The following is a 22155-nucleotide window of genomic DNA, read 5'->3' on the forward strand; positions in this document are numbered from 1 at the left end:
TTTATTCTTTGATTCTGTAATTGGCATGATACACTTTCATCTGGAAAATAAAGTAAGTTTTGATTCATTCTGAATTCTTCTGAAATATTTTATATCCGTGACAGGATTACCTGGAGTTTACACTTCCATTATGTTGCGACATGAATTTTTAGATTGTCAAGGCGCATTTGACTGTATGGAGAAGTTTGGCAGGGCAGCACGAAGACCTTTTAATCATTAAATCACTGCTATTAACAAGATGTATGGAAATTAGTAAATTAACTACACTTTTAGTATGAGTGAGCAGGAAGCAACCGGACTATTTAAGTATTAGTTAACCCTACATCCTCTGACTAAATTCAGAGTGTCGAGATAATGAGAGTGATTGAAACATCAAGATTTTTTATATTGATTTCATCCATCTCCGAATATTATTGAAAAAGAACACAAAGAATAGACTTCTCAGCAGTTACTATATTCCTATACCATTGTGATCTGTCAAATGCATTTAATAGTTACTTTGAATGAAATATTATTTGCTAAGTTTAAAGCCGTTTTTATGCATATTTGATGTGATTTTTTTGGTGCGTTTATTGATTTTTTTTTTTATTTTATTTTGATTGCTTTCTTAAATAAATAATGGGAACACTTAAACAACACAATGTTACTCTAAGGCCTAATCCTAATTCTATTTTTTTTTTCCCCTACCCCTTTCCTTTTCCCCTTGGCCCTTAAAACAAAGTGTAAAGGGAAAGGGCTGCATTAGAACTGGGATTAGCACTACAGCACCTGCACATGTCATCATAGTCATCTCTTGTTTCATATGAGATCAGATGATCGTCACTGCTGTAGTTATTCCAGTTGTGTTAAATTTTGGTATTTATCTTCAGGAAATCACTGAAGGCTAGGAATGTAACGGTATCAGAATTTCACGGTACAGCAATACCTTGGTATGAATGGCACGGTACGGTATTTATTGAATAATTTACAGGAAAAACAAAACTAATAAAAAGACTTGATAAAAGTGCCAAAAGTGTTTATTTACCTTAGCACTGAACATATCAATGACATACAAATTAGCCATCTATCTGTAAGTTTTGAAACAGGAACTTCAATTTTTCAATTTTAATAACAAAAAAACTATTAAACCATGTAAAAAAAAAAAAAGTTTCAATTTAGTATTGTAGAAAACTCATCACATTAAACATTTAATCACTCACTCACTTAGATAGAGATGGGTTTTTTGAGGAAAATTATATAAATATAATCTGGTAAAAGCTGGGATCTCTGAGCATGTCCCCTGCAACAGAAAAAAACCCTCTCATTTGGGACTGAGGTTTCTGGGTCAGAGAGATATGATTTAGCCAAGGTTGACAGCAGTGGCTAACATTCTGCATTGTCTTTACACCACTTGAGAAGACAAGCCATGAGTGAGATAGAGGTCTCTGCGGTACAAGTCAATGTCTGCATCAATCTAACAAGTGTGCTATGTTCAGCTGTCCCCATGACTGTCTTTAGTCGTATTTCCTGACTTATATTTTACCACATTCTGGCAGTGCCTGCATACTGTTTTTTTCTTTGTCTGTCACCTTTACCCCCTTTTTGTATCTTCTTAGAAAGTAACCAAAATACCTCCACATATCCGATTTAAAACCCGCTTTAGGTTCGATCATTTCCAGCTACTAGCAGCACACTCCATTTCCGCATTACTGGATCTGTAGTGACAACAGACCTCAAAGGATGATGGCCACGCCTGGGCTGATGGGAATTGTAGTTCCCCCTACCTCCCGTTCGCTTCATTCGCCTAAGCAAACTTTTCTCAGAACTATAGTTTTATTGAGTCATGCGCCAACGGTAATATTGAAAAAAAATTACTATTGCGGTATGACGGTATTTACAACATTGTTATATCCCTACTGAAGGCATATATTATGTCATCACATGATATGATGTGGCAATAAGATCGTAACTGTACTGTGCATTTACACAGTGTCCATATTCATCTATGTTAACACACCAAAAACAACATTAACATTATAGCAGACACTGCAATAAGCTCATTCCCAGCCACTAGACTTTTCTGACAGGGTATTCATTCGAGTGTCATTGAGAGTCTGAATGTTGTTGAACTGCTATGCAGGGGTTATTATGGATTATAGATCGAGTGATTCAAGTGGTTATGAAAATGTTAAAAGATGTGCTTGTTTGTTGTAAAAATTCGTAATATTGACAAAAAATATATTAATTTGTGGATCTCCTTAATTCTGGGTGCAACTATCCTGCGGTTGTGGCTGGTATATTTTAGGAAATTTTCTTATCCCTTGGTTTCGAGTGTGGTCCTGAAAAATCTTCATTTGAAGGGGTATTTACCCCTTTCCTTTAGCACTACGCCTTCAAATTAAGAGAATTGGGACACCCCTTCACGGGAACGCGTAAAACGAGGATTAGGGGTAAGGGGAAGGGCTAAGGAGTAGAATTGGGATTGGGCCTAAGTCAATCATACTTCTACACTGATTGACAATTAGGTTCACATGCTGTTGTGCACATGGAATTGAAAACAGGTGAAAATTAAAGCCATTTAGCAAGACACCCCGATATATGAGTGGTTCTGCAGGTGGTGACCACAGACCACATCTTAGTTCCCATGCATCACTTTTGAATGCTGGGGTTGCTTTCACTCTAGTGTTAGCATGAGATGTAGTCTACCACCCACACAAGTAGCTCAGGTATTGCTGCTCATCGAGGATGGCATATCAATGACAACAGCCAAATACCAGCCCAGGATGTTTGGCATCTGCCAAAGAACACCAAGATTGGCAAATTCTCCTTTGGTGCCAGTGCTATTCACAGATGAAAGCAGGTTCATACTGAGCACATGTGACCGAGTCAGGAGACACCGTGGAGAATGTTCTGCTGCCTGCAACATCCTCCAGCATGACCGGTTTTGCAGTGGCTGCACAACCCTCCGTGTGCTCACCAGAGGTAGCCTGACTGCCATTAGGTACCATGATGAGATCCTTAGACCCCTTGTAAGACCATATGCTGAAGCAGTTGGCCCTGGGTTCCTCCTAATGCAAGACAATTTTGATAATTTTGTGCAATTTTGTTGTCAGCATGTTTAACTATGTAAAGAACAAAGATTTAGTGAGAAAGTTTCATTCAGATCTAGGATGTGTTAGTTTAGACGTTTTTTTTTTATTTGTCTGACCAGTGTAATAAATTCTTTCAAGAGTTTGATTAAGTTGATTTCAAAGCATCGAGAAGAAGCATGTGATGACTGTCAAAATATGAATCATATTATCCAATATGACCAAGACCAAACCCCTAAAAATCTTTTGATTGTCAGCATCCCACCCTTCTTCCCATCGCCGCACCTTAATCTATGTAGGGAGCTTTCTGAGGCTCAACGCTGTGCTTGGATCCATTTTTGACTCTTTCTTCTCGACAGGGGAATAACAAAAGCTAGGATGTCTCTCCGAGCTCAGAGCTCTTTCCCTGGACAGCACACCGAATACAACAAGAATCTTGTCGCTCACTTGTGTGGGCAAACTCTTAACACAGTCAAAAGACAAAGTTTTTGTTACAAATATGAGAGCGTCAAACATGAATGCCTCTAAAACTTGCAGATGTGTGCTTTTAGTGAAGTTAAGCAAAAGAATAGCAAATCAGGCTTAAAGAAATAGATATAAAGTAATGCAGAAATGTGCGATTATCAATGATTATAGAAAGCAAATGCTCAATCCCATACATTTTAGGAGATAACTTTCAAAAAGAGCAAATGTCCAGATAAAAAGATGCATGGTCACCCTATGCCAAGGCCTTCTTAGGGTGTTTCCCGAGCCCGAGAATGCTTGTGTCATCAAAAGTGCATATGAAATGGTTCCTTAAAGATGACATTGCTTCTTCATTCTCATGATCAGTCTTACTTTGCACTCATACGTACTGTGGTTAAGGAGTATAAAAAAAACCTTTAAATTAAGAGTGTAAATTATTTGGTGTAAAATTAAATCACTTCACAAAATTCTTACACTTGCAGGGTATTTATTAGCATCACATTACAAAATAATATTGATTAAACTGACAGTTATGCATTAACACAGCTCCTATTTTCTTTTGAAAATGGAGATTGCAATTCATTCCTCAATCCTCCTTAATATACTTGTGAATCCAGGAAAGAAAGTCCTCATTAATGGAAAAAGTTCCATCTGGATTGATGGGAACAGTGACGGGGAGGTAAATATCCCTTTTTGACATTGTGATCTAGAGAAACAGTAACACAAAGAGTTAATTGTATTTTCTTACTATATCTCTTTGAGTGAGTCACAAGGAAAGAAGGAAAACTGTTTCACCTCTGGAATCCTAGCAATGACATTCAAGGACCTCTGAGATGGCAAGGCTGCAGTCAGTTCAATCTCTTTCTCGCTGTTTGTTGCTTTTTCAAACCTGAATCCTGTGTCATAAGCTGCATTAAGTATGCATTTAGAAAGCCTAATTGGGAGGCAAACAAATAGAAATGCAGATAATTAAACCAGTGACATTTTCTACACTATATATTTGTTGTTCAGTGCTAAAAATCATTACTTTTTAGCATAGGTGGTGACAATTTTTGGCAGTCTCTCCCATTCCACCTCTAGACGTGCAGCAGGGTATTCACCCAGGACACCAGCTTCAGCTTTAGCAAAGACTGCATACTGTTTGCACTCCGCACCCCAAGAAAACTTGGCCTAAAAAGACATTTGAGTTTAAAGAATGGTACTGAAGTAGAGAAATACATTTTGCCAAATGTTCCAGTCTTACAGTGACTTTGTGCTTGCTCAGCAGAGCACCATCAGCACAGATCTTCATGTTGTCATTTTCAGCAATGGAGGAAGCTATGAGTTGCACTCTTGCAGTTGGTTTGTCAAAGTAAGCAGCCAGTTGGTAGCCCAGAAGCTTCTGGTCAGCTCTAACAGCACGGGCGATGATAGCAAAAACAGGTGGAATATCATTTCCAAGGAATCTATTCTGAAAGTACAAAAAAAAAATAATAATAAATGGGACATAAGTCATATTCGGGTTGTGTGTAATTGTGGACAAAGAGCTTAAACCAACCTTTTTCTGCATTTGTTCAAAGCTAGCTGCAGCACTTCCGCTGCTAGTATCCTTTGTGGCACTATGTGCTGCCAAGTACTGCCAAAAAAAAAAAAGCTTTGTAAGTTTTGAAATAATCAAAAATTGAGCAACAATAGTAAAAATACAGATTTTAACAATTACCCGGTCTTTGTGAAATTTCCTGAAAGGCTCCATGATGGTGGCAGTCTGAAAATACATATAATTTTTATTTATTTTTTTATCTGAGAGACACATTTTGGCTATTTAACGCATTACTTTCAGTGTTTTTTTTTACCTTAGACATACGAGAGCTGGACATGGAGGAGCTTGAGCTTGAACTTGAACTTGAGCTTGAACTTGAGCTTGAGCTTGAATTTGAATTTGAGTTTGAGCTTGAGCTGCTGATGCTGCGGCTGTTGCGGCTACTGCTGCTGCTTTCAGAAGAGACGGGTGCATTTTTAGCTTCAGTGTCCAGGATTTCCCTCAGTTTCAACAAGAAAGCCTGTCCTTCAGGAGTATCGTCATCAATGATGTTGATTTGTTTAACAAGCCTCTCAGCAGCTCTAGGACCAACTTGAACTTCAAACTCCAGCCTTTCAACTGCAGGACCTTCAGCTACAGACGAAACAGCAAACAATTAATTTTTGTTTCATCTGAAAAGAAATTTTCATCAATGGTATTGTCTCTCTATCATCTCTCACCTCTTGCCACTGCAACATGGGCTGAGTGCTGTCCAATTATGTAGAACAGCGTAGAATTTCTGATAAAAGCAGCATTGTGAGAGTGCACCTCAACACATCCCTTAATTTCAATGTATGGGACAGCATAACAGAGGGTCCTGTCAAATGGAGCAGGAGCTTTCACTGAAACATCAGGTGACATCTCAGAGGACTGAAAAAATAAATTGAATATATGACATCATTCCACCTTGAAGCAAATATTACCATATGTCTTTGTGTGCATTCAAAACTTACCCAATCATTAGCATTTGATGTTTGGGAGTTTTGCAGTGATAATTGAGGTACCAATGGAACAGACCTTTCAGCACTATGATCTTCAATATTTCTGACCACAGCGTGTGTCTCAAAGCTGTCAAGTAAAATTAGTGATACTTTAACAAAAGGGCATTCACAAAAAAAAATTTTTTTTCTTTACAGAAATGTCATTACCTTGCAGAAGCAATGTGTTCAGGAAGATCAACAGGCAGAGCCTCCACCTTGTAGTTGCCCTTGAGAATGTCTGCTCTTGCTGCCACTTTTCCAGGGGCAATTGTACGGATCTTTCCTCTCGCCATAACAGCAGCTTGGATGAAGGCAGTGTTAACTCCCATCACAGCAAATGTCTGGAGAGCAACACTGAAATATAAAAGACGGAGATTCTTTGTAGAACTGTTGTTGTGTACATTAAATATTATCTGAATGAATGTAGCTGTAAAACTGTACCTTGGTCTAGCTTCAGCTTGGAACTGAACATCAGTCTTCTTAAGTTGCTCATAAGTCATGGACTCCAATTTCTCAGGGAGAGCAGGTGTAATGGTGGCCTGAACTAAAATGATCAACAGAACAACATCAAACTTTAGAAGTGACCCCCACATATCTGAAAAAGGATATAGAAATTCAAAAACATAGCCTTACCATTGACAGATGCAGCAGCAACAGCAGCAGTGTACCAACTGAACTCCATGGGCACACCAACTGCAGTTGGCAAGATACGACGCACTTCAGCTGCGAGCAAAGGTTTGGCATACTGGAAGGCAACTCCTTCCTGCAAAGCTTTAAGAGCCTCCTTCAGCAGTGCACGTGGTTTGGGTCCAGTAACCATCTGAGGATAGTTTTTATTAGAAGCTTAATTCTAACTTTGAAAATCAGTTAAAGAGTTAAAGACATCAGATATCAAGCATATGGTAAGAAATTACTATACCGGTATGGCTTCTTCAATGATGGTCTTGTCAAAGTTGACATAAGCCACTTCTTGTCCAAATACTTTAACATAGGCTGAAGCAAGTGGTTTATCAGTTGGCAAAGCCTTCCAGTTTGTGAGCTTGAAGAGAGAGAAGTCATGTATAAATTTTTGGCTCTTTCAAGTGTATAGTAAATGTGTAAAATTATGTTACATTGGACCTAAAAACTTACTGCTTTCAGTGTACGCTTAATCTTTGTGATACGGTCAACACTTTCATCTGCAGCAGGAGATTTTAGAAGAGCCTCATTGATTCCTCCAGTTCTCACACCAAACTGTTTAAAAGCAGCAATTTAGTGATATAATAAAAAAATTATAAATAAAAACAGATTAAAACAGTAATTCAGATATCTGGAAAAAAGTTTTGTTGTTGTTTTACCTCAACAACATCAGCAGCGGCTCCAGCCAGGTAAGTACGTGCTTTAGCTACAACAGCTCTGGGCAGGATGGTGGCAGCATCATTGATCATATAGGCACTACCAGCAGCTCCAATCATAAGAGGAGCTTAATGGACAAAGAATAAATTTGCAATGTTTTATGTCAGAGGACAAATTACTCAATTTTAAGAATCATCAAATACTATTTCTTAGCTTTTTTTAAGAAATTCGAAAGTCTTACTATAATAATAGTCCATCTGAAAAGCTCTGCTATAACGGTAGTTAAGTCTGTCCAGCTTGCAGTTCATAAGCTTGATGGCAACATTAGCTGCACCAGCACTGAAAATGAATAACCATGGTAACCTTTGGGTTGTGCTTGTTTCATGTGATGGTAAAATAAAACATGAAGTGATTTGTTTTTCTTACACATATGCCATATCAGGAGCAGTGATTCTGGTCAAGGACTTGATGTGGGAATAGGCAAAGCTTGCAACATGCATGTTTGGCTCAGTCCTCAAAGCTCCAGCAAGACTGGAGATGAGAGCCACTGAAGGCTCAGTCTCAAACAGCACAATACAAGCAACCATGCGCACCTCTGGGTGGAGAGCCCTGTCCAAAACAAGCTGCAGGGCAACAGGCTGAACCTGAGACAGGAAACAAAGTTTGTTCATTGGAAGAAAACACGCATAAAATTATAGCTGTGATCTTTACAATACATTAATCTTACCAGTTTGGGTTCTTTCTTGGCAATGTTCCTCAGGGCCAAGATGGCATCAACCTGGACTCTAACGGGCAGAGCATTAGCTGCAGTTCTCAGTCCAGGTAGGAGCTTCATGATGGGTTTAAGACTTGAAGGGTGACCAGCATTGCCCATAACTTTCAGAGCCAAAGTGATTTCAGGAATGTCATTCTTAGAAATGGCCTCTGTGGCAGTCTCATGAATGGGCTGAGAAGTTTGATGCATACATTTATTCTTTTTAGAATTTTAAAAAGCAAATAAACGGTATAAATTTAGAAATGACTAGATGTGTATTTACCCTGAGGAGCTCAGCAGGGCAAGTGGGAACTGCAACACAGTGCTTGGCAATCAAGGAACCATATCCAAGCATGACAACTTCACGCAAAGCTGGGATTGAGACAAATTTCTCATGCATAGCCAAACTCTGTTTAGCAGGATACAGATAATATTAATTTGTTAAAGTCCTTTTGAATACATTTTAATTAGTGTGAAGACGAGCACTTTGTTATACATACAGCTGTCATTTGGATGGTTTCAAGATCAGCAGTGACCATTTGCAGAGCAATCACAAGAGTCTGAATGAACTCAGGAGTTGTAAATTCACCAGCCAGGAACTTCTCCTTGATAAATTTTATAATGACTGGTGTTCCAACAGCAGGAAGAGCATCCAGAAGCCAGCGCCTAGTAAAATCATTGTTTAGAATATATACAAAATGACACAATAACAAATTGTGCTCTAACTGTATTAGTTGCGCACAAATTGTACCTGTAAACTGGTTTGTCCTTGAACTGAGACCAGATAGCCTCAATTTTGTCCAAGGTGACAACACGCAGGAGCTGAACAAGTTGTACAAACTTGAATGGAGCATCATCATGGACCATGTCTTTATTGTTTTCTACCAAGTGCTTCAGGACCTCGACAATCTAGGAAGATTATGGGAAATACTGTTGTCTTTTTCATGTGTCGTGTGCTTTGACTAAGAGATTAAGGATTGTATGCAGAAAATTATACCTGGGCTGGTGCATCTTTGATCTTCATGAGTTGAATGGGGGTCTGAAGAATCTCAGATGCAAACTCGTACTGCAGGGATCCACGGGGCATGTAATCAGCTTTGATTGGAACAACAGGGGTCTTCTCAATCTCCACAAAAGCCAAGGTTTGTCTGAAAAAAAAATATAACTTCTGAAACTTTGACTTCATCTATATTTATGATTGAAACTTCAATAGTAGGTCAATCATACTTTGCTTCCATCATTGCAGCACCATGGATCTCATTGAAGGGTGAGAACTGATACACTTCCTCAACTGTTGCCTCAGCGATCAGTGCACCATTGTCAGCTGGTTTCATGATGTAGTTATAAGTTGCAGTTTCAATCAGACTCTTGACCCTCTGTTAAGAGAGAAAGGTAGGCTGAGTCTTGACGTTTATAGTGGATAAATATTTTAATTCGGTCAAATGTTTATTTGCTATTGTCTATATATACTACCTTTGTGCATTCAGCACACCTCTCAGTGTATGCCAAGCCAACATCTTTCATGATTCTCTCCTGGCAGTGGCTCAGATCCTTAGACTTGGTGACAATAATGTGGTTGGTTTTTGGATCTTCATTGATGACATAGTGTGTCCTGCACACTCCCTGAGCTCCAGCCTTCAGGAACAAGTCAAATGATAAGATTGCAGAACTCAAAATACCGCAGAATTGTCCTAAGGGGATTTCCTCACCTCTTGCAGCTCGTAGATGTTCTGCGTCTTCTTGAGGTTGAGCTGAAGGATGTTGAGGATACCTCTGTGCAAGTTCATGACAGTAGGAGAGACTCCTGCTGGGGCGAAAACCTTGCCAACCACACCATTAGCATACTCAAACTTGATAGGAATCTGAAGCTGAGCAGCCAGTGCTGAGGTGAGCTTAGTGGCAGGAACAAATGAATCCTTGGGCCAAGTGCCAGCATACTCGTAGAGTAGAGGATCCATAAGCTGTAAAAGGATATATCATTGCTTATGATTACCAATTCTTATTATGACATTTTATAAAGTTTTCCTTCAATTTGGAAGACCTACAATTTCCTCAGTTCATTACCTTCATCAGGTAGGTGTTCTCTGTCATGGCACTCAGACGAACCTTGCTGCTGACTTTGATACCTGCTCTGGCGAGACCTTCTTGAGGAAGACCACCCAAGAGCAAAGCCTCATACTTGTACACATAGGTCTTATCATGGGCAAACTCGGGAACTAGAATGGATAGATTTTTCTTAATTGGATTGTTTTAAAAATTATTTCTTATAATCAATAATGTAGTGTAAGTTAATATCTAATACCTAATAAAGCTATAAGTTATATTTACTTACCAAGGTTGAACTGTTGACTCGCTGAAAAAAATACATTTGATTGTCAAGATATAGAAATTTGAAAAAAAAAAGGATTTGTAAAGAAATAAATAGAGAATAAAATAAAGAAATACATTCTGACTTACCCACAAGGGCTACCGTCAGGGCAAGCACAACAGCTCTCATTGCTGGTGGTTTGTGAAGAACTCCTGAGAGCATCAAATCTTTTATAGTGATTTCTTGCTGACCAAGTATTCATTTCTAATTAATTATTAATATTTTTTAAGCAAGTGTCAAACTGCACACTGGTTAAGACTTGGTTATTTGAACTTAAATATTTGAAGAGGTTAGGTTAACCTGGCCTGCCATCATGTCATTCTTTTGGCCAATGTACAATACCTTGTCTTTTTGTATAAAAAGTTAATTTATTTTGTATCTATAAAATAACACTGATACATTTTATGTTTTGTACATAGAATATAAATGTATGTAAAGTAAATAAATTACTGTAAACTTTAATTTTATTGTAAAATGACAAGCATATGGTGGTCTTAGTCCTATCTTGAAGTCAAATCAGTTTTGGGTTAGGTTGCTCTGTTCCTTAATCGAAAACTCTAAAAATCCATATTAGCTTGTTTATTTTAATTAAAAACTGATTAAATGACATGGAATGAACTTTGAAACTTTGTGTTGATTCTGTGGAAAATCTTAGAAATGTTTATAACTGATTTCTATTAAAAGAATAGTTACATTTAGTTACTATTTACTCACCCGGTTCCGGACCTTTATGAGTTTCTTCATGCTGATGAACAAAGTATTTTGAAGAAAGCTGTAAACCTGTATCGATTGACTTTCATAGTAGTAAAAAAAAATATTATGGAAGTCAATAGTTACAGGTTTTAGCTTTCTTCAAAATATGTTGTTTTATGTTTTACAGAAGAAATAAATCTATAAGCTAAAAAGTAAATGGTAAGTAAATAATGACAGCATTTTTATTTTTAGGTGAACTACCCTTAAATATATTAGTGCATTAAACAAAGGACCACCACAAAGTAAGGCACCTCATATAAATAAACCAAGTCGACAGAACCCAAAAAATCTGCAAAAAAATTCAAACATTAAATAATAGATCATTAGCCTTTTAGAAATGTATCATTAAGTGGAGAATTGTAAGACAGATCTTTCATTTTAAAAGAGCCTCTCAAACCTGAAATCACAAACCAATTCGTTGAAACTACTCTTTCAACTTTCAAATTTTTTTTATTCATTTTATTATTGCTTTTCATTTTTTCATATTGTTCATTTTATTATGTTATTACCAATTTGCCATAGTATGTTAATTGTTACACATTGCAATGCTGTGTCCATCAATTATACCATTCAAAATTCTTCATTCCGAAGGTCCCTTCCACATGGTCAGTTTTGAGCTCCAGAGATCTTTAATGGACCATTTTCAAAAGCTTGTTATAATGCGTTTGATGGTCATCAGCATCTTAAATCCACCTTTTAAAACATAATAACTTTTTTATGTTTTCAAGAATGTATTATATGCTTCAAATTACAAAAAATGAATTACCGTTTGTGTAAGGCGTTTCTAATGCAGTGTTTATGGGACAGGACAGTTTATGGGACAGGAAATTTGAAGTTATTCTCCCCTCTGGCTGCTGTCATTGGTCTCACACATTTTTTTTCCTTTTTCTGAAAGTCTTTATAACAACTTTATTACATTATTGTGGAGTTCCCCTTCGGTTGGGGAAATTCAGTGCTATTAAGTGTATTTGATATTGAAAATCCACGTATAGGAAGGATTCGGTTCAGAAGCCGCTTGTATGAAAGAGTATTGAACGGGTCAATGAATGCAATGAATTGGCAGCGTAAGCTTGCACAGGTGTGCTTCATTGCCAATTATCCCAGCCTATAAGCACACCTGGAGCGAGCAAACGCCATCCTTTTTGCTTTAGAGACTTTCTGATTGAGTCGATGAGGGTTCCTCCTGCTGTGATCCAGCGATTCCGAGTGAACGAGAGCATTCTCCTGGCCCAGAGTGTGTACACGCAGCGGCAGACGGTCGAGCTGGGTTCTCCCTTGCCTGGCGTTCTTTGGGTCCGGTCCTCCAGAGCGGTGCGTATAAAGTTGCAAACTTCTCAGAAAGAGCAACACAGTCTTGCAGCACGTCCTTTTCAGGATGACGCTCCGACTGTGCGTCTCTGGATGCGGTGGTTTCCTGTCCTCGGATGATTGGCACGGGCACTGCATTGCATGCCTAAGGGGTCCAGCATGTTAATGCGCTGCTCGCGGGAAGTTCATGTCGTCATTGCGATGCCATGCGAGACCAGACGTCCACCGCGGCATTTGAGGGTGGGCTTTCATTAACCGATGATGATCCAGACCCGCTCGCCCCCTCCGGGCAGGTGAGCACTGTCAAACGGATCCTGAAACGGACATGTTAGCCATGCTTTCCCGGACTGCTTCGGCCGTGGGTTGGAGATGGTTTATCCCCCAGCTCTGCGGCCGGACCGACTAGAGGGGTGTCCCCTTCTTCCCGGAGGTGCACAGTAGGCTCACGCAGTCTTGAAGGGTACTTTTTTCTGCTCGTGCTGCGTGTCCCTCCACCCTCACCACTCTTGACGGTGGAACGGCCAGGGGGTATGTGGCGATTCCTCTGGTTGAGTGCGCGATGGCGGTTTATCCGTGCGGCGCCTCTTCTTGGTGGAGTCCGCCTCGTCTTCCATCCAAAGCCTGTAAGTTATCTGCCTCCCTCGGAGCTAGAGCTTACAAGGCTGCCGCCCAGGCTGCTTCGGCCGAGCTGCACAAGGGTGGGTCCAACCCAGGCTTATGAGCTTCGCAACCCCGCCGACTTAGCTCTTCGGACTACTGAGTCCGCTGCGTGTGCGTTGGGGAGGACGATGTCCACACTAGTGATCCAGGAGCGCCACTCCTGGCTGATATGCGCGAAGTCGACAAAGTCCGCTTTCTTGACTTCCCCATATCCCAAGCCACGTTCGGCGACACAGTCTGTGAATTCACCCAGGAATTCGAGGTGGTGAGAGAGCAGTTGATGGGTGATGTCTTATCGGCGGTCCGTAGCCCGCTCCGCCCGCCGTGCCATTCATACCTGCTCCTCGCCGAAGGCGCCCGCCTACGAGAACTGCACTGCCCCCGCACACGCCTCTGGCGAAGCGAGCGCGTCGAGCACCTCGAAAGCAGGCAGCCCCCCCTGCCCAGAACACCGCTAAGTCCAGCAACGGACCGCGAAGCGTCCCTGGGACAGGCCATTCGGAAAAGAGGGAACTTTCCCCGCTGAAGGGCGGGGCCCCATTTCCAACGGCACTTTTTACGGCCATGAAAACATCATGAAGAAGCACTTTTCCACTTCCCCGGATGTGACAGCACGAAATCTGCCAGTCTGGGACGCTATGCTTTCTAGCTTGCAGATTCAGTGCATTTCGCCAGTGGCTCACGAGCGCTGGGAGGACGGTCTCCTTTCTCCCACCCCTCGAGCCTCCCCTCCGGAGCTCGGTTGCGGAGTGAGAGCAAATATCTCACCTCCAGCTTTTCCGTGGGACCCGCGTGCTTCCCGGATCAGCACACCCACTCCGCGCTGCCCCACTGCTGGTACGTCAGCGATTGTAGCAATGAGTCCATTAGCGAGAGCTCTGCCTGCCTGGTTAGCGCGGGCCAGCTCTTCGCGGTGGCTCATACGCACAATCAGACTCGGCTATGCGATTCAGTTCGCGAAATGGCCCCCCAAGTAACTGGTGTGTATTCACCAGGGTCAGCCCCCTGTCCCCCCCTGTCTTGCGAGAGGAGATTACTGTCCTCCTGGCGAAGGGTGCAATCGAGCCGTTCCCTCCAGCCGAGATGGAGAGTGGGTTTCACAGCCCACACTTCATCGTGCCCAAAAAGAGCGGTGGGTCACGGCCAATCCTAGATCTGCGCGTTTTGAACCGCTGTCTGCACAAGCTGCCGTTCAGAAGGCTCATGCAGAAGCGCATCCTCCGGTGCGTTCGTTGTCTGGGTTGGTCTGCAGCATTAGACCTCATGGACACGTATTTCCATGTCCCCACTCTTCCTCGCCACCGTCAGTTTCTGCGGTTTGCATTTGTAGGTCGAGCTTGGCAATACAAAGCCCTCCCCTTCGGGCTCTCTCTGTCTCCGCGGGTCCTCACCAAGCCAGCGGAGGGTGCCTTAGCACCCCTTCGTCTCGCGGGCATCCGCATACTCACCAAACTCGCCCCCGTGCAGAGGATCTCTTCTCTCGGGCTGGAGCTGGACTCAGTCACCATGGCAGCGCGCCTCTCCGGAGAGCGCACTCAGCTAATGCTGTACTGTCTGAGAGAGCTCGACAGTAAAATAGTGGTCCCACTGAAACTATTTCAGAGGCTCCTGGGGCATATGGCATCCGCAGCCGCTTCATGCCGCTCGGATTACTCTATATGTGACCACTTCAGCACTGGCTTCACGATCGAGTCCCCAGACGCGCATGGCACGCGCGCGCACACAGAGTCTCTGTTATTGCGATGTGTCGCCGCGCCCTCAGCCCTTGGAGCGACCCCTTGTTCCTACAGGCCTGAGTGTCTCTAGGACAGGCGTGCAGTCTTGTTGTTGTTCAACAGACGCTTCCAACACGGGCTGGGGGGCTGTGCGTTGTGGGCATGTGGCTGCGGACCTGTGGAAAGGTACCCAGTTGCATTGGCATATCGCCTGGAGCTGTTGGCAGTGTTGCTCGCTCTCCACCGTTTTTTTCCGGTGCTGGAGCGGCAACACGTGCTGGTCAGAACGGACAGTACGGTGGCGGCGGCGTATATCAACCGTATGGGGGGTATGCGCTCCCGCCGCATGTCTCAGCTCGCCCGCCGTCTGCTCCTCTGGAGTCATCCGCGGCTGAAATCGCTGCAAGCCATTCATATACAGGCAAGCTCAACCGTGCAGCCGATGCACTCTCACGACAGCCTTACATCCTGAACTATGGAGACTCCACCCCGAGTCTGTTCAGCTGATATGGGCGCGATTCGGGGAAGTCCAGATCAATCTGTTGCTTCCCCTGAGATCACTCATTGCCAGTTGTTCTTTCCCTGACCGAGTCCTCTCGGCACGGATGCACTGGCTTACAGCTGGCCTCGGGGCATGCGCAATTACGCGTTTCCCCGAGATATATCCAGCTGCAGACCCGCAGAACCACACACATTTTAGGCACACACAATCTAGGACACACATTCTAGGCAAACCATATATGGGGTGGAGGGGTGGAGTTAGTATAACGTAAAAACATGGCGGAGATCATGACACACGTCGGATAAGATAGATCATATCATTAACTTTATATGTAGACATATTTATAAAGTTAAATTTTTATGTTAAAAATACCGATCGCGGTAAGAAACATTCATGTCATAATGTGATTTGGAGTTAAAAGGTAACAATATGGCGGAGATTACAAAAAGGGTAAGAAAGGTTTATTTAAACGTTAATATTGTTACATGATGTATTATTTTCATAAAGGTTAAGATATCTAGTTGCGTTAAAATACCGATTGTGTCATGTCTGTCGTTGCTATTACTGACATTTTGAATTTGACACTTTTTTTACCTGCGGACAGTTTGGGTTTTTTAAATATAGAGGTAAAGTTGGTTTTATATTCGCACATTCGTTCATTTAGAATTCTCTGTATCGTTTACCATGTTACTTTGAATATTTGATTGGAATTAGCATGCAAATATGACTTGAAAACAACATTAACACTGTTTATTTGACTGTGATCAATGTTGTACTTTGATAGTCATTTGCTGCTAATATGATTTTATTGTTTAGAGTTTGCAAATAATACTTTTATGAAATTATATTATTAAGGGGAAAGTCTGAATGTGTGAATATAAAACCAACTTTACTTCTATCTATATTGTTTACCATGTTACTTTGAATATTCGATTGGAATTAGCATGTAAGTGTGGCTTGAAAACAACATTAACACTGTTTATTTGACTCTGAACAATGTTGTACTTGCCCAGCCGGCATTTCAACGGTGATTCAACGTTGAATCAACGTCAGGTCTATGGTTGGATCAACGTTGAATTACCTTTCGATTTTGCAAATTGGATCAACGTTTATATAGTGACGTTGTTTCACCGTCGGACCACCACCGGTGATTCACCGTTGAAATCACAATGTTGTTTCACTCTTACCTTCTTCATGGGTGAATTGTGGTCGTTTTGTAGACGTTGAATGAAGGTTGAATTACCTTTCGATTTTGCAAATTGGATCAACGTTGATACCGTGACGTTGTTTCACCGTCATACATTTCAACGTAAGTTAAATAGAAATTACATACAACGCAAAGTCCATAAATATAGCAAACAAATTTTTACTAATAAAAAATACTCGACACAAATACACAACTTAGCCTGTGTATCAATTTATTTAATACACACCTCATTATTTCAATTATTCTAAATATACAGCAACATTTACAGCATACATAGTTCATTAAAACCATGCAGGTTACTATACATGCTGTACACTCAAATACAGAAAAAAGGCATACAGTTAAAGAGTCACTTTTTAATTAGGTTTCATGAATTAAAGTTAATGTTTACTAGCATGAACAAAGAACAAATACTTGTACAGCATTTATTAATCATTTAATTAATTGAAATATGTCCCGATGCTATTAAAATCAAAATGCATGCTTGTTAACATTAATGCACTGAGCTGACATGAACTGTACTTTCTTTATATGAAAGATGCTTCATTGCTCTTTGTTCATGTTAGTAAATACATTAACAATTACTAATACAACCTTATTGTAAAGTGTTACCGTCTTCAGAAAGACAGATACTAACTAAATTAAACTAAGTAACTAAACTACGCTTCAACCATCACAGTCTCCAAAATACAATTATGTTTACAAAGTTTACAAAATACCCATTTTTAAAGTGGCTGCAGTAAAAAAAATAAATAAAAAACATCACTCACAACTAAGAATCACAAGTGAAATACATTACATCTGTTTGAGGTTTTATAGGTTGAGAGAAACACTTGAGGTAAAAGATGGCACTGGGGACAAAGAATCAAGTGTAAAACACTAAAACATCTATATCAGTCTAGCAGTTAAATACATATTTATTTCTCAAACACCAGGTGAGTATCCTACAAAATCAATAATGAGGTTTGCTATTCCAATTCATTGTAAATGAATGGCTTCACTTTCACAATAGTGAAAACTCATGCTATAATCTAAACCTGACATTACTCCTTCACTTTGCAGGTCTGCATGCTAAATATTTAGTAGTTGTTTTTTTTTGTATAAAGTACATCTATTGTGTTTAGCATTACTGCAGCAAAACTGAGCACCTGTGACAGTGGAACATGTAGACAAATATTTCAGTAAATCATCAAGAAAATGTGTAGAATATATGGTTTGATTCTCTCTCACAAACACAACAGTAAAAGCAATTTGTTATTCCATTATTATTATTAGTATCATAAAAATTGCATGTTCACATGGGTCTTATAATAATGGCTCACATTTGTGAATGTAGGACCACTATTTCACTATTACATGTCACATTAAGTGTTCATATAGGTTCTGTTATTAATTACCTGTGTCATCCCAGAGACCTGTTAATCTTCAGAACACAAACTAAAATATTTTAGATTAAATGCTCCTCATCCTCTACAGACAGCAATGGTCCCAAGATGGTCATTGTCCAGATAAGGCACAAAACACATTGTCAAAACGTTCCATGTGACTTCAGTGATTTCAACTGTGAACATACCAAGCTCCAACAACACTTTAGTGAGGCAAAACAAAACAGTAAATACAAATGTGTTTGCGCATATCTCTCCCGCATCAGATCAGCATGTGTGTTTACTACGAGCAGTATGCACACACCATGACCTGTTGTGACAAAGGCAAACAAGTTATTTTTACAGTACTTACTGTGATTTAACCTTTATGACAAATGTACTGGACCTGTTACACATATCACTATCTTTTATGAACACAAATTTCACTGTAACGGATGCTGTTGTTTTGCTCCAGTTATACCTTTAGAGAACACCGTACTAGTCAGACATCCATACAAAAGCAGAGAGTTTGGTCTTGTGTAGCAGAACTGCAATAGATGTCTGTCTGTCTAGGCTGACACTGGTTTAGGCCATCAGTATGTCCTTGATGCCCTCAAATGGAGCTTCCAGAAAACCTGCAATAAATGAAATACGAGGTTACAACTAAGTTGGTATCAGCTATTATACAAAGTGAAATTCAAATATTTATTTTTATTGAATCCAAATTTGTCTTATAATATTGCCACACTCAATAATTTTGACTCATCCATCTGAATATTCCTAACTAAGAGAAGTGAAGAATTAGGTGTGATGTCGTCAGGAAGCCCTTCGCCACCACCGGTGCCAGCATTTCCAGAATTCAAATTTCAGATTCTCAAAAAAATTGCTTTTTTTTTTTTTTTTTTTTTAACCAAGGCTGCAGTAAAGAATCATGAAACATTCAACACATCTAATAATTACAAGTTGTTGTAAACCATTACATGTACTGTAAAAGCTGTTTAAAGCTTTTTAGACATGGTTGAGAAAAACTCTAGAAGGAGTAGCACTTCTGTAAAAGTCTGCATGTAGGACAGAGAATAAAAGGGATAGTTAAAAAATTGTATTCTGTCGTCATTTACTGACCACATTGAACACAAAAGAAGATATTTTGAAGAAAGCTGCAAATCTATTTAACCATTGACTTCTATAGTATTTTTTTCTACTATGGAGGTCAATGTTTACAGGTTTTTAGTTTTTTTTTTCAGAAAAGCCTCTTTTGTGTTCAACAAAATAAACTCATAAGGGTTTTAAACCATTTGGGGAGTAAAATGTGAGTAAATTTTCATTCTTGGGTGAACTATCCCTTTCAGTTGGAAAACACCAGAATTCTTAAGTAGACCCTTTTCGCAAGACGGATGATGCATTTCATTTCTCATCTTAATCCTCAAGTTTTTAATATTTAGATTTATTTAAATAGCATGTTTATTTATTTGTTTTAATGACATTTAATAAAAACAACTTCTCAATGACATCACATGTACTGGACCTGCTACACATGTATCACTATTTTTATGAATACAAATTTCACTGTAACAGGTGCTGTTGTTTTGCTCCAGTAATACCTTTAGAGAACACAGTAGCAGTCAAGACATCCATACAAAAGCCTTGGCATGGAGTAGCAGAACTGCAGTCTGTCCAGGCTGACACAGGTTTAGGCTATCTGCGTGTTCTTGATGTCCCTCAACTGGACCTTCCAGAAAACTCAGAAAGTTAAAACCCATTACACCTTTTATCTGCTACTATACAAAGTGTAATTTAAGCATTAATTTATCACTAAATACATATTTGTTCCCCAATACTGTCACATAGTATAACATCACAACATGATTTCACAATAATAATATCAATATAACAATATAATATCACAACATAGCCTAACAATCAATAAACAAACATATTAGAAAGAGAATATCACCAACCAAAGCACCAAGAAGATTTAACAGATAGTTAAAGGTAAAGTAAACTTACATGGACAAAGCCTTTTCCATTCAATGCTGTGCAAGTTAGTGCGTCTCTGGAGTAGGTTACATGTCTAAAAGCAAAAACAACAACAACAGTGAAACGACAGCAGTTCACTTTGTAATAATAACACTAATGATACAGCGTATAAAATGGATATTGTTTTATAACGTTGCTCAGTAACTTTAAACTGCGTTTGGAGTTTATCGCTTTGAATTTGCCATAAAAACGCTCATTTAGACTAACGTTAAACATGTGACATTACCTCGAGGTTAGCTGCGCGTCACCGGAGCGCAAACAAGACTAAAAACAAACTGGAAAGTTTTAAATGCTTCAAAATTCGAAACACTACACCAAGGCACATTTAAGATACACTGTATGTAAAACAAAATCGGGGGGTAAATAAAACATTAAAGCATCTAAAAACACGCTTACCTCTGAATTCTGCTGCACTGCAGGTCAGGTGTTCGTAATTAAGTGAAGTGAAGAGCTGCGCGTGGCCGCGTGCGCCGAGTATTCCGATACCATGGTAACCAAACATGTTGAATATTGGGTGAAACCATGACGTTAATTCAACATACAGACCATGATAAAAAAATGTAAACGTTGATTTGTACAAGGAGTTCTGTAACTTTTTTCAACCATTTATCATTCAACATTGTTTCAACATTAAAGCAACAACTGACGTATTTTCAACCACATTTCAACGTTGAAGCCTTGTCATATGCAGGCTGTTTTTCAACCGTTCAACATTAAACGTTCTATCAACATTATTTCAACGTTCAAAACACATCTGACCTTATTTCAACCATATTTCAACGTTGAAGGTCGGTCGTGTGCCGGCTGGGTGGATAGTCATTGGCTGCTAATATGATTTCACTGTTTAGAGTTTGCAAATAACACTTTTATGAAATTATATTATTAAGGGGAAAGTCTGAATGTGTGAATATAAAACCAACTTTACCTCTATGTTTTAAATTGTTAATAAATGATTTAAGATAAAGCTATTATATGTTTTTAAGTATTTTACGTTTTTATATTTTAACACTTAGACATATTTTATATTTTAACACTGGTAGAATTATTGTTTATGGGATTATTGTAGAACATGGTTTCAAATGCTTATTTTTTCATGTCTTGTAGACACACATTACAGTTCAGAAGGACAAAGACTTACCTCAGCTCCATAAGTGCCAAACTTGCTGTGAACTTTATCATTGCCCTTTCTGCTTGGAATTTAAGCCAACCACACGGGTCAAATTAGATCTGCATCTTCAGAGCCATTTCAGGAAAGCAGTTAGACATGAAGGTATGAATATCTAAAGTTATTTGTTCACCTGGCAAATAGTTACTTTTATTCATCTAGTAACCTGCGCAGGCTTCTCCCAAAAAATAATAATAAGATGATGTACAAGAGGCATCATTGCATAATCCTCATTGTTTATTTATCTTTAAACAAAAAGCCATCACCCTGATCTCTTGGGCTGTATACACACATGCATGCATACATACAGCCCAGTATTTATTGTAGTATGGTGCATTACTAATGTAATGATATATTTATTTCAGGCTTCACTATGCACAGATGTGGACTGGGATGCAGACCTGGACTCCATTTTCATTGTCTGTACTGTGAAATTACGGTTTTAAAAAGAAGGGATTTTGAACATCATTTACAACTTTGCAAAAATAAATCGCTTCACACTTCAGACAAAAAAAAAGTTAAGGACACTCCAGTAAGTGTAAAAGTGACCATACCGGCTACGAAAAAAGCTCCATCACCAACATGCGAAACAGTGATCAAATCTGCAGTGAGCGAAACTCCAATAGAGTCAAGTGTAACAGTGAACATGATGGAAGTCGGAGAAAGAGAAACCCTGTTACATACAAACGAGACTGTGACCATACCGGCAGCCTTACTAAATAATATGTCCTCAGGCAGGGTCCGTGTAAGGCCTGTTGTTAAAAGAAAATGCCCTGTTTGCGGTATTCTTATGAATAGGAAAAACTTAAAGAAACATATTGACCGGAAACACACAGAACAACCAATGCAGGATATTACCGCTGAGTTCCATCTTACAAGCCAGTGTGTGGATAAGACCAATGGTATATTTGCTGTA

The 22155-nt window shown here is 39.7% G+C and overlaps 1 protein-coding gene, 1 long non-coding RNA gene and 1 pseudogene across 3 annotated transcripts in view; 1 reads left to right on the plus strand and 2 right to left on the minus strand.

The window, feature by feature from the left end:
* Window positions 1-998: 998 nt before the first annotated feature.
* Window positions 999-10671, minus strand: vtg6 (vitellogenin 6). The gene is given in 28 exon segments (NM_001122610.4): window positions 999-4239; window positions 4329-4467; window positions 4561-4703; window positions 4777-4983; window positions 5071-5148; window positions 5233-5277; window positions 5366-5685; window positions 5772-5961; window positions 6045-6159; window positions 6240-6425; window positions 6513-6615; window positions 6705-6891; window positions 6991-7110; window positions 7203-7304; window positions 7409-7533; window positions 7648-7745; window positions 7833-8050; window positions 8134-8352; window positions 8444-8569; window positions 8661-8826; window positions 8912-9069; window positions 9158-9308; window positions 9388-9536; window positions 9634-9795; window positions 9870-10121; window positions 10225-10376; window positions 10493-10513; window positions 10618-10671. Coding segments are annotated over 28 exon segments (4092 nt in total). The 5' UTR covers window positions 10658-10671; the 3' UTR covers window positions 999-4119.
* Window positions 10672-16867: 6196 nt separating this feature from the next.
* On the minus strand, window positions 16868-20883 carry LOC147838512 (uncharacterized). Its single transcript, XR_015522134.1, has 4 exons — window positions 20471-20883; window positions 20045-20108; window positions 19639-19766; window positions 16868-18672 (listed from the first exon to the last, which is right to left on the minus strand). It is a non-coding gene; the product is annotated as an uncharacterized LOC147838512 (long non-coding RNA).
* Window positions 20884-21172: 289 nt separating this feature from the next.
* LOC110438276 (uncharacterized) overlaps window positions 21173-22155 on the plus strand; it is an 8609-nt pseudogene continuing 7626 nt past the window's right edge. The window contains 2 exon segments of the transcript NR_203067.1: window positions 21173-21344; window positions 21605-22155. The exon segment at window positions 21605-22155 is cut by the window's right edge and continues 832 nt beyond it. The product of NR_203067.1 is annotated as an uncharacterized LOC110438276 (transcript).

The sequence above is a fragment of the Danio rerio genome, chromosome 22, assembly GCF_052040795.2.
Source record: "Danio rerio strain M-AB ecotype USA chromosome 22, GRCz13ab, whole genome shotgun sequence".
NCBI classification, from domain to species: Eukaryota; Metazoa; Chordata; class Actinopteri; order Cypriniformes; family Danionidae; genus Danio; species Danio rerio.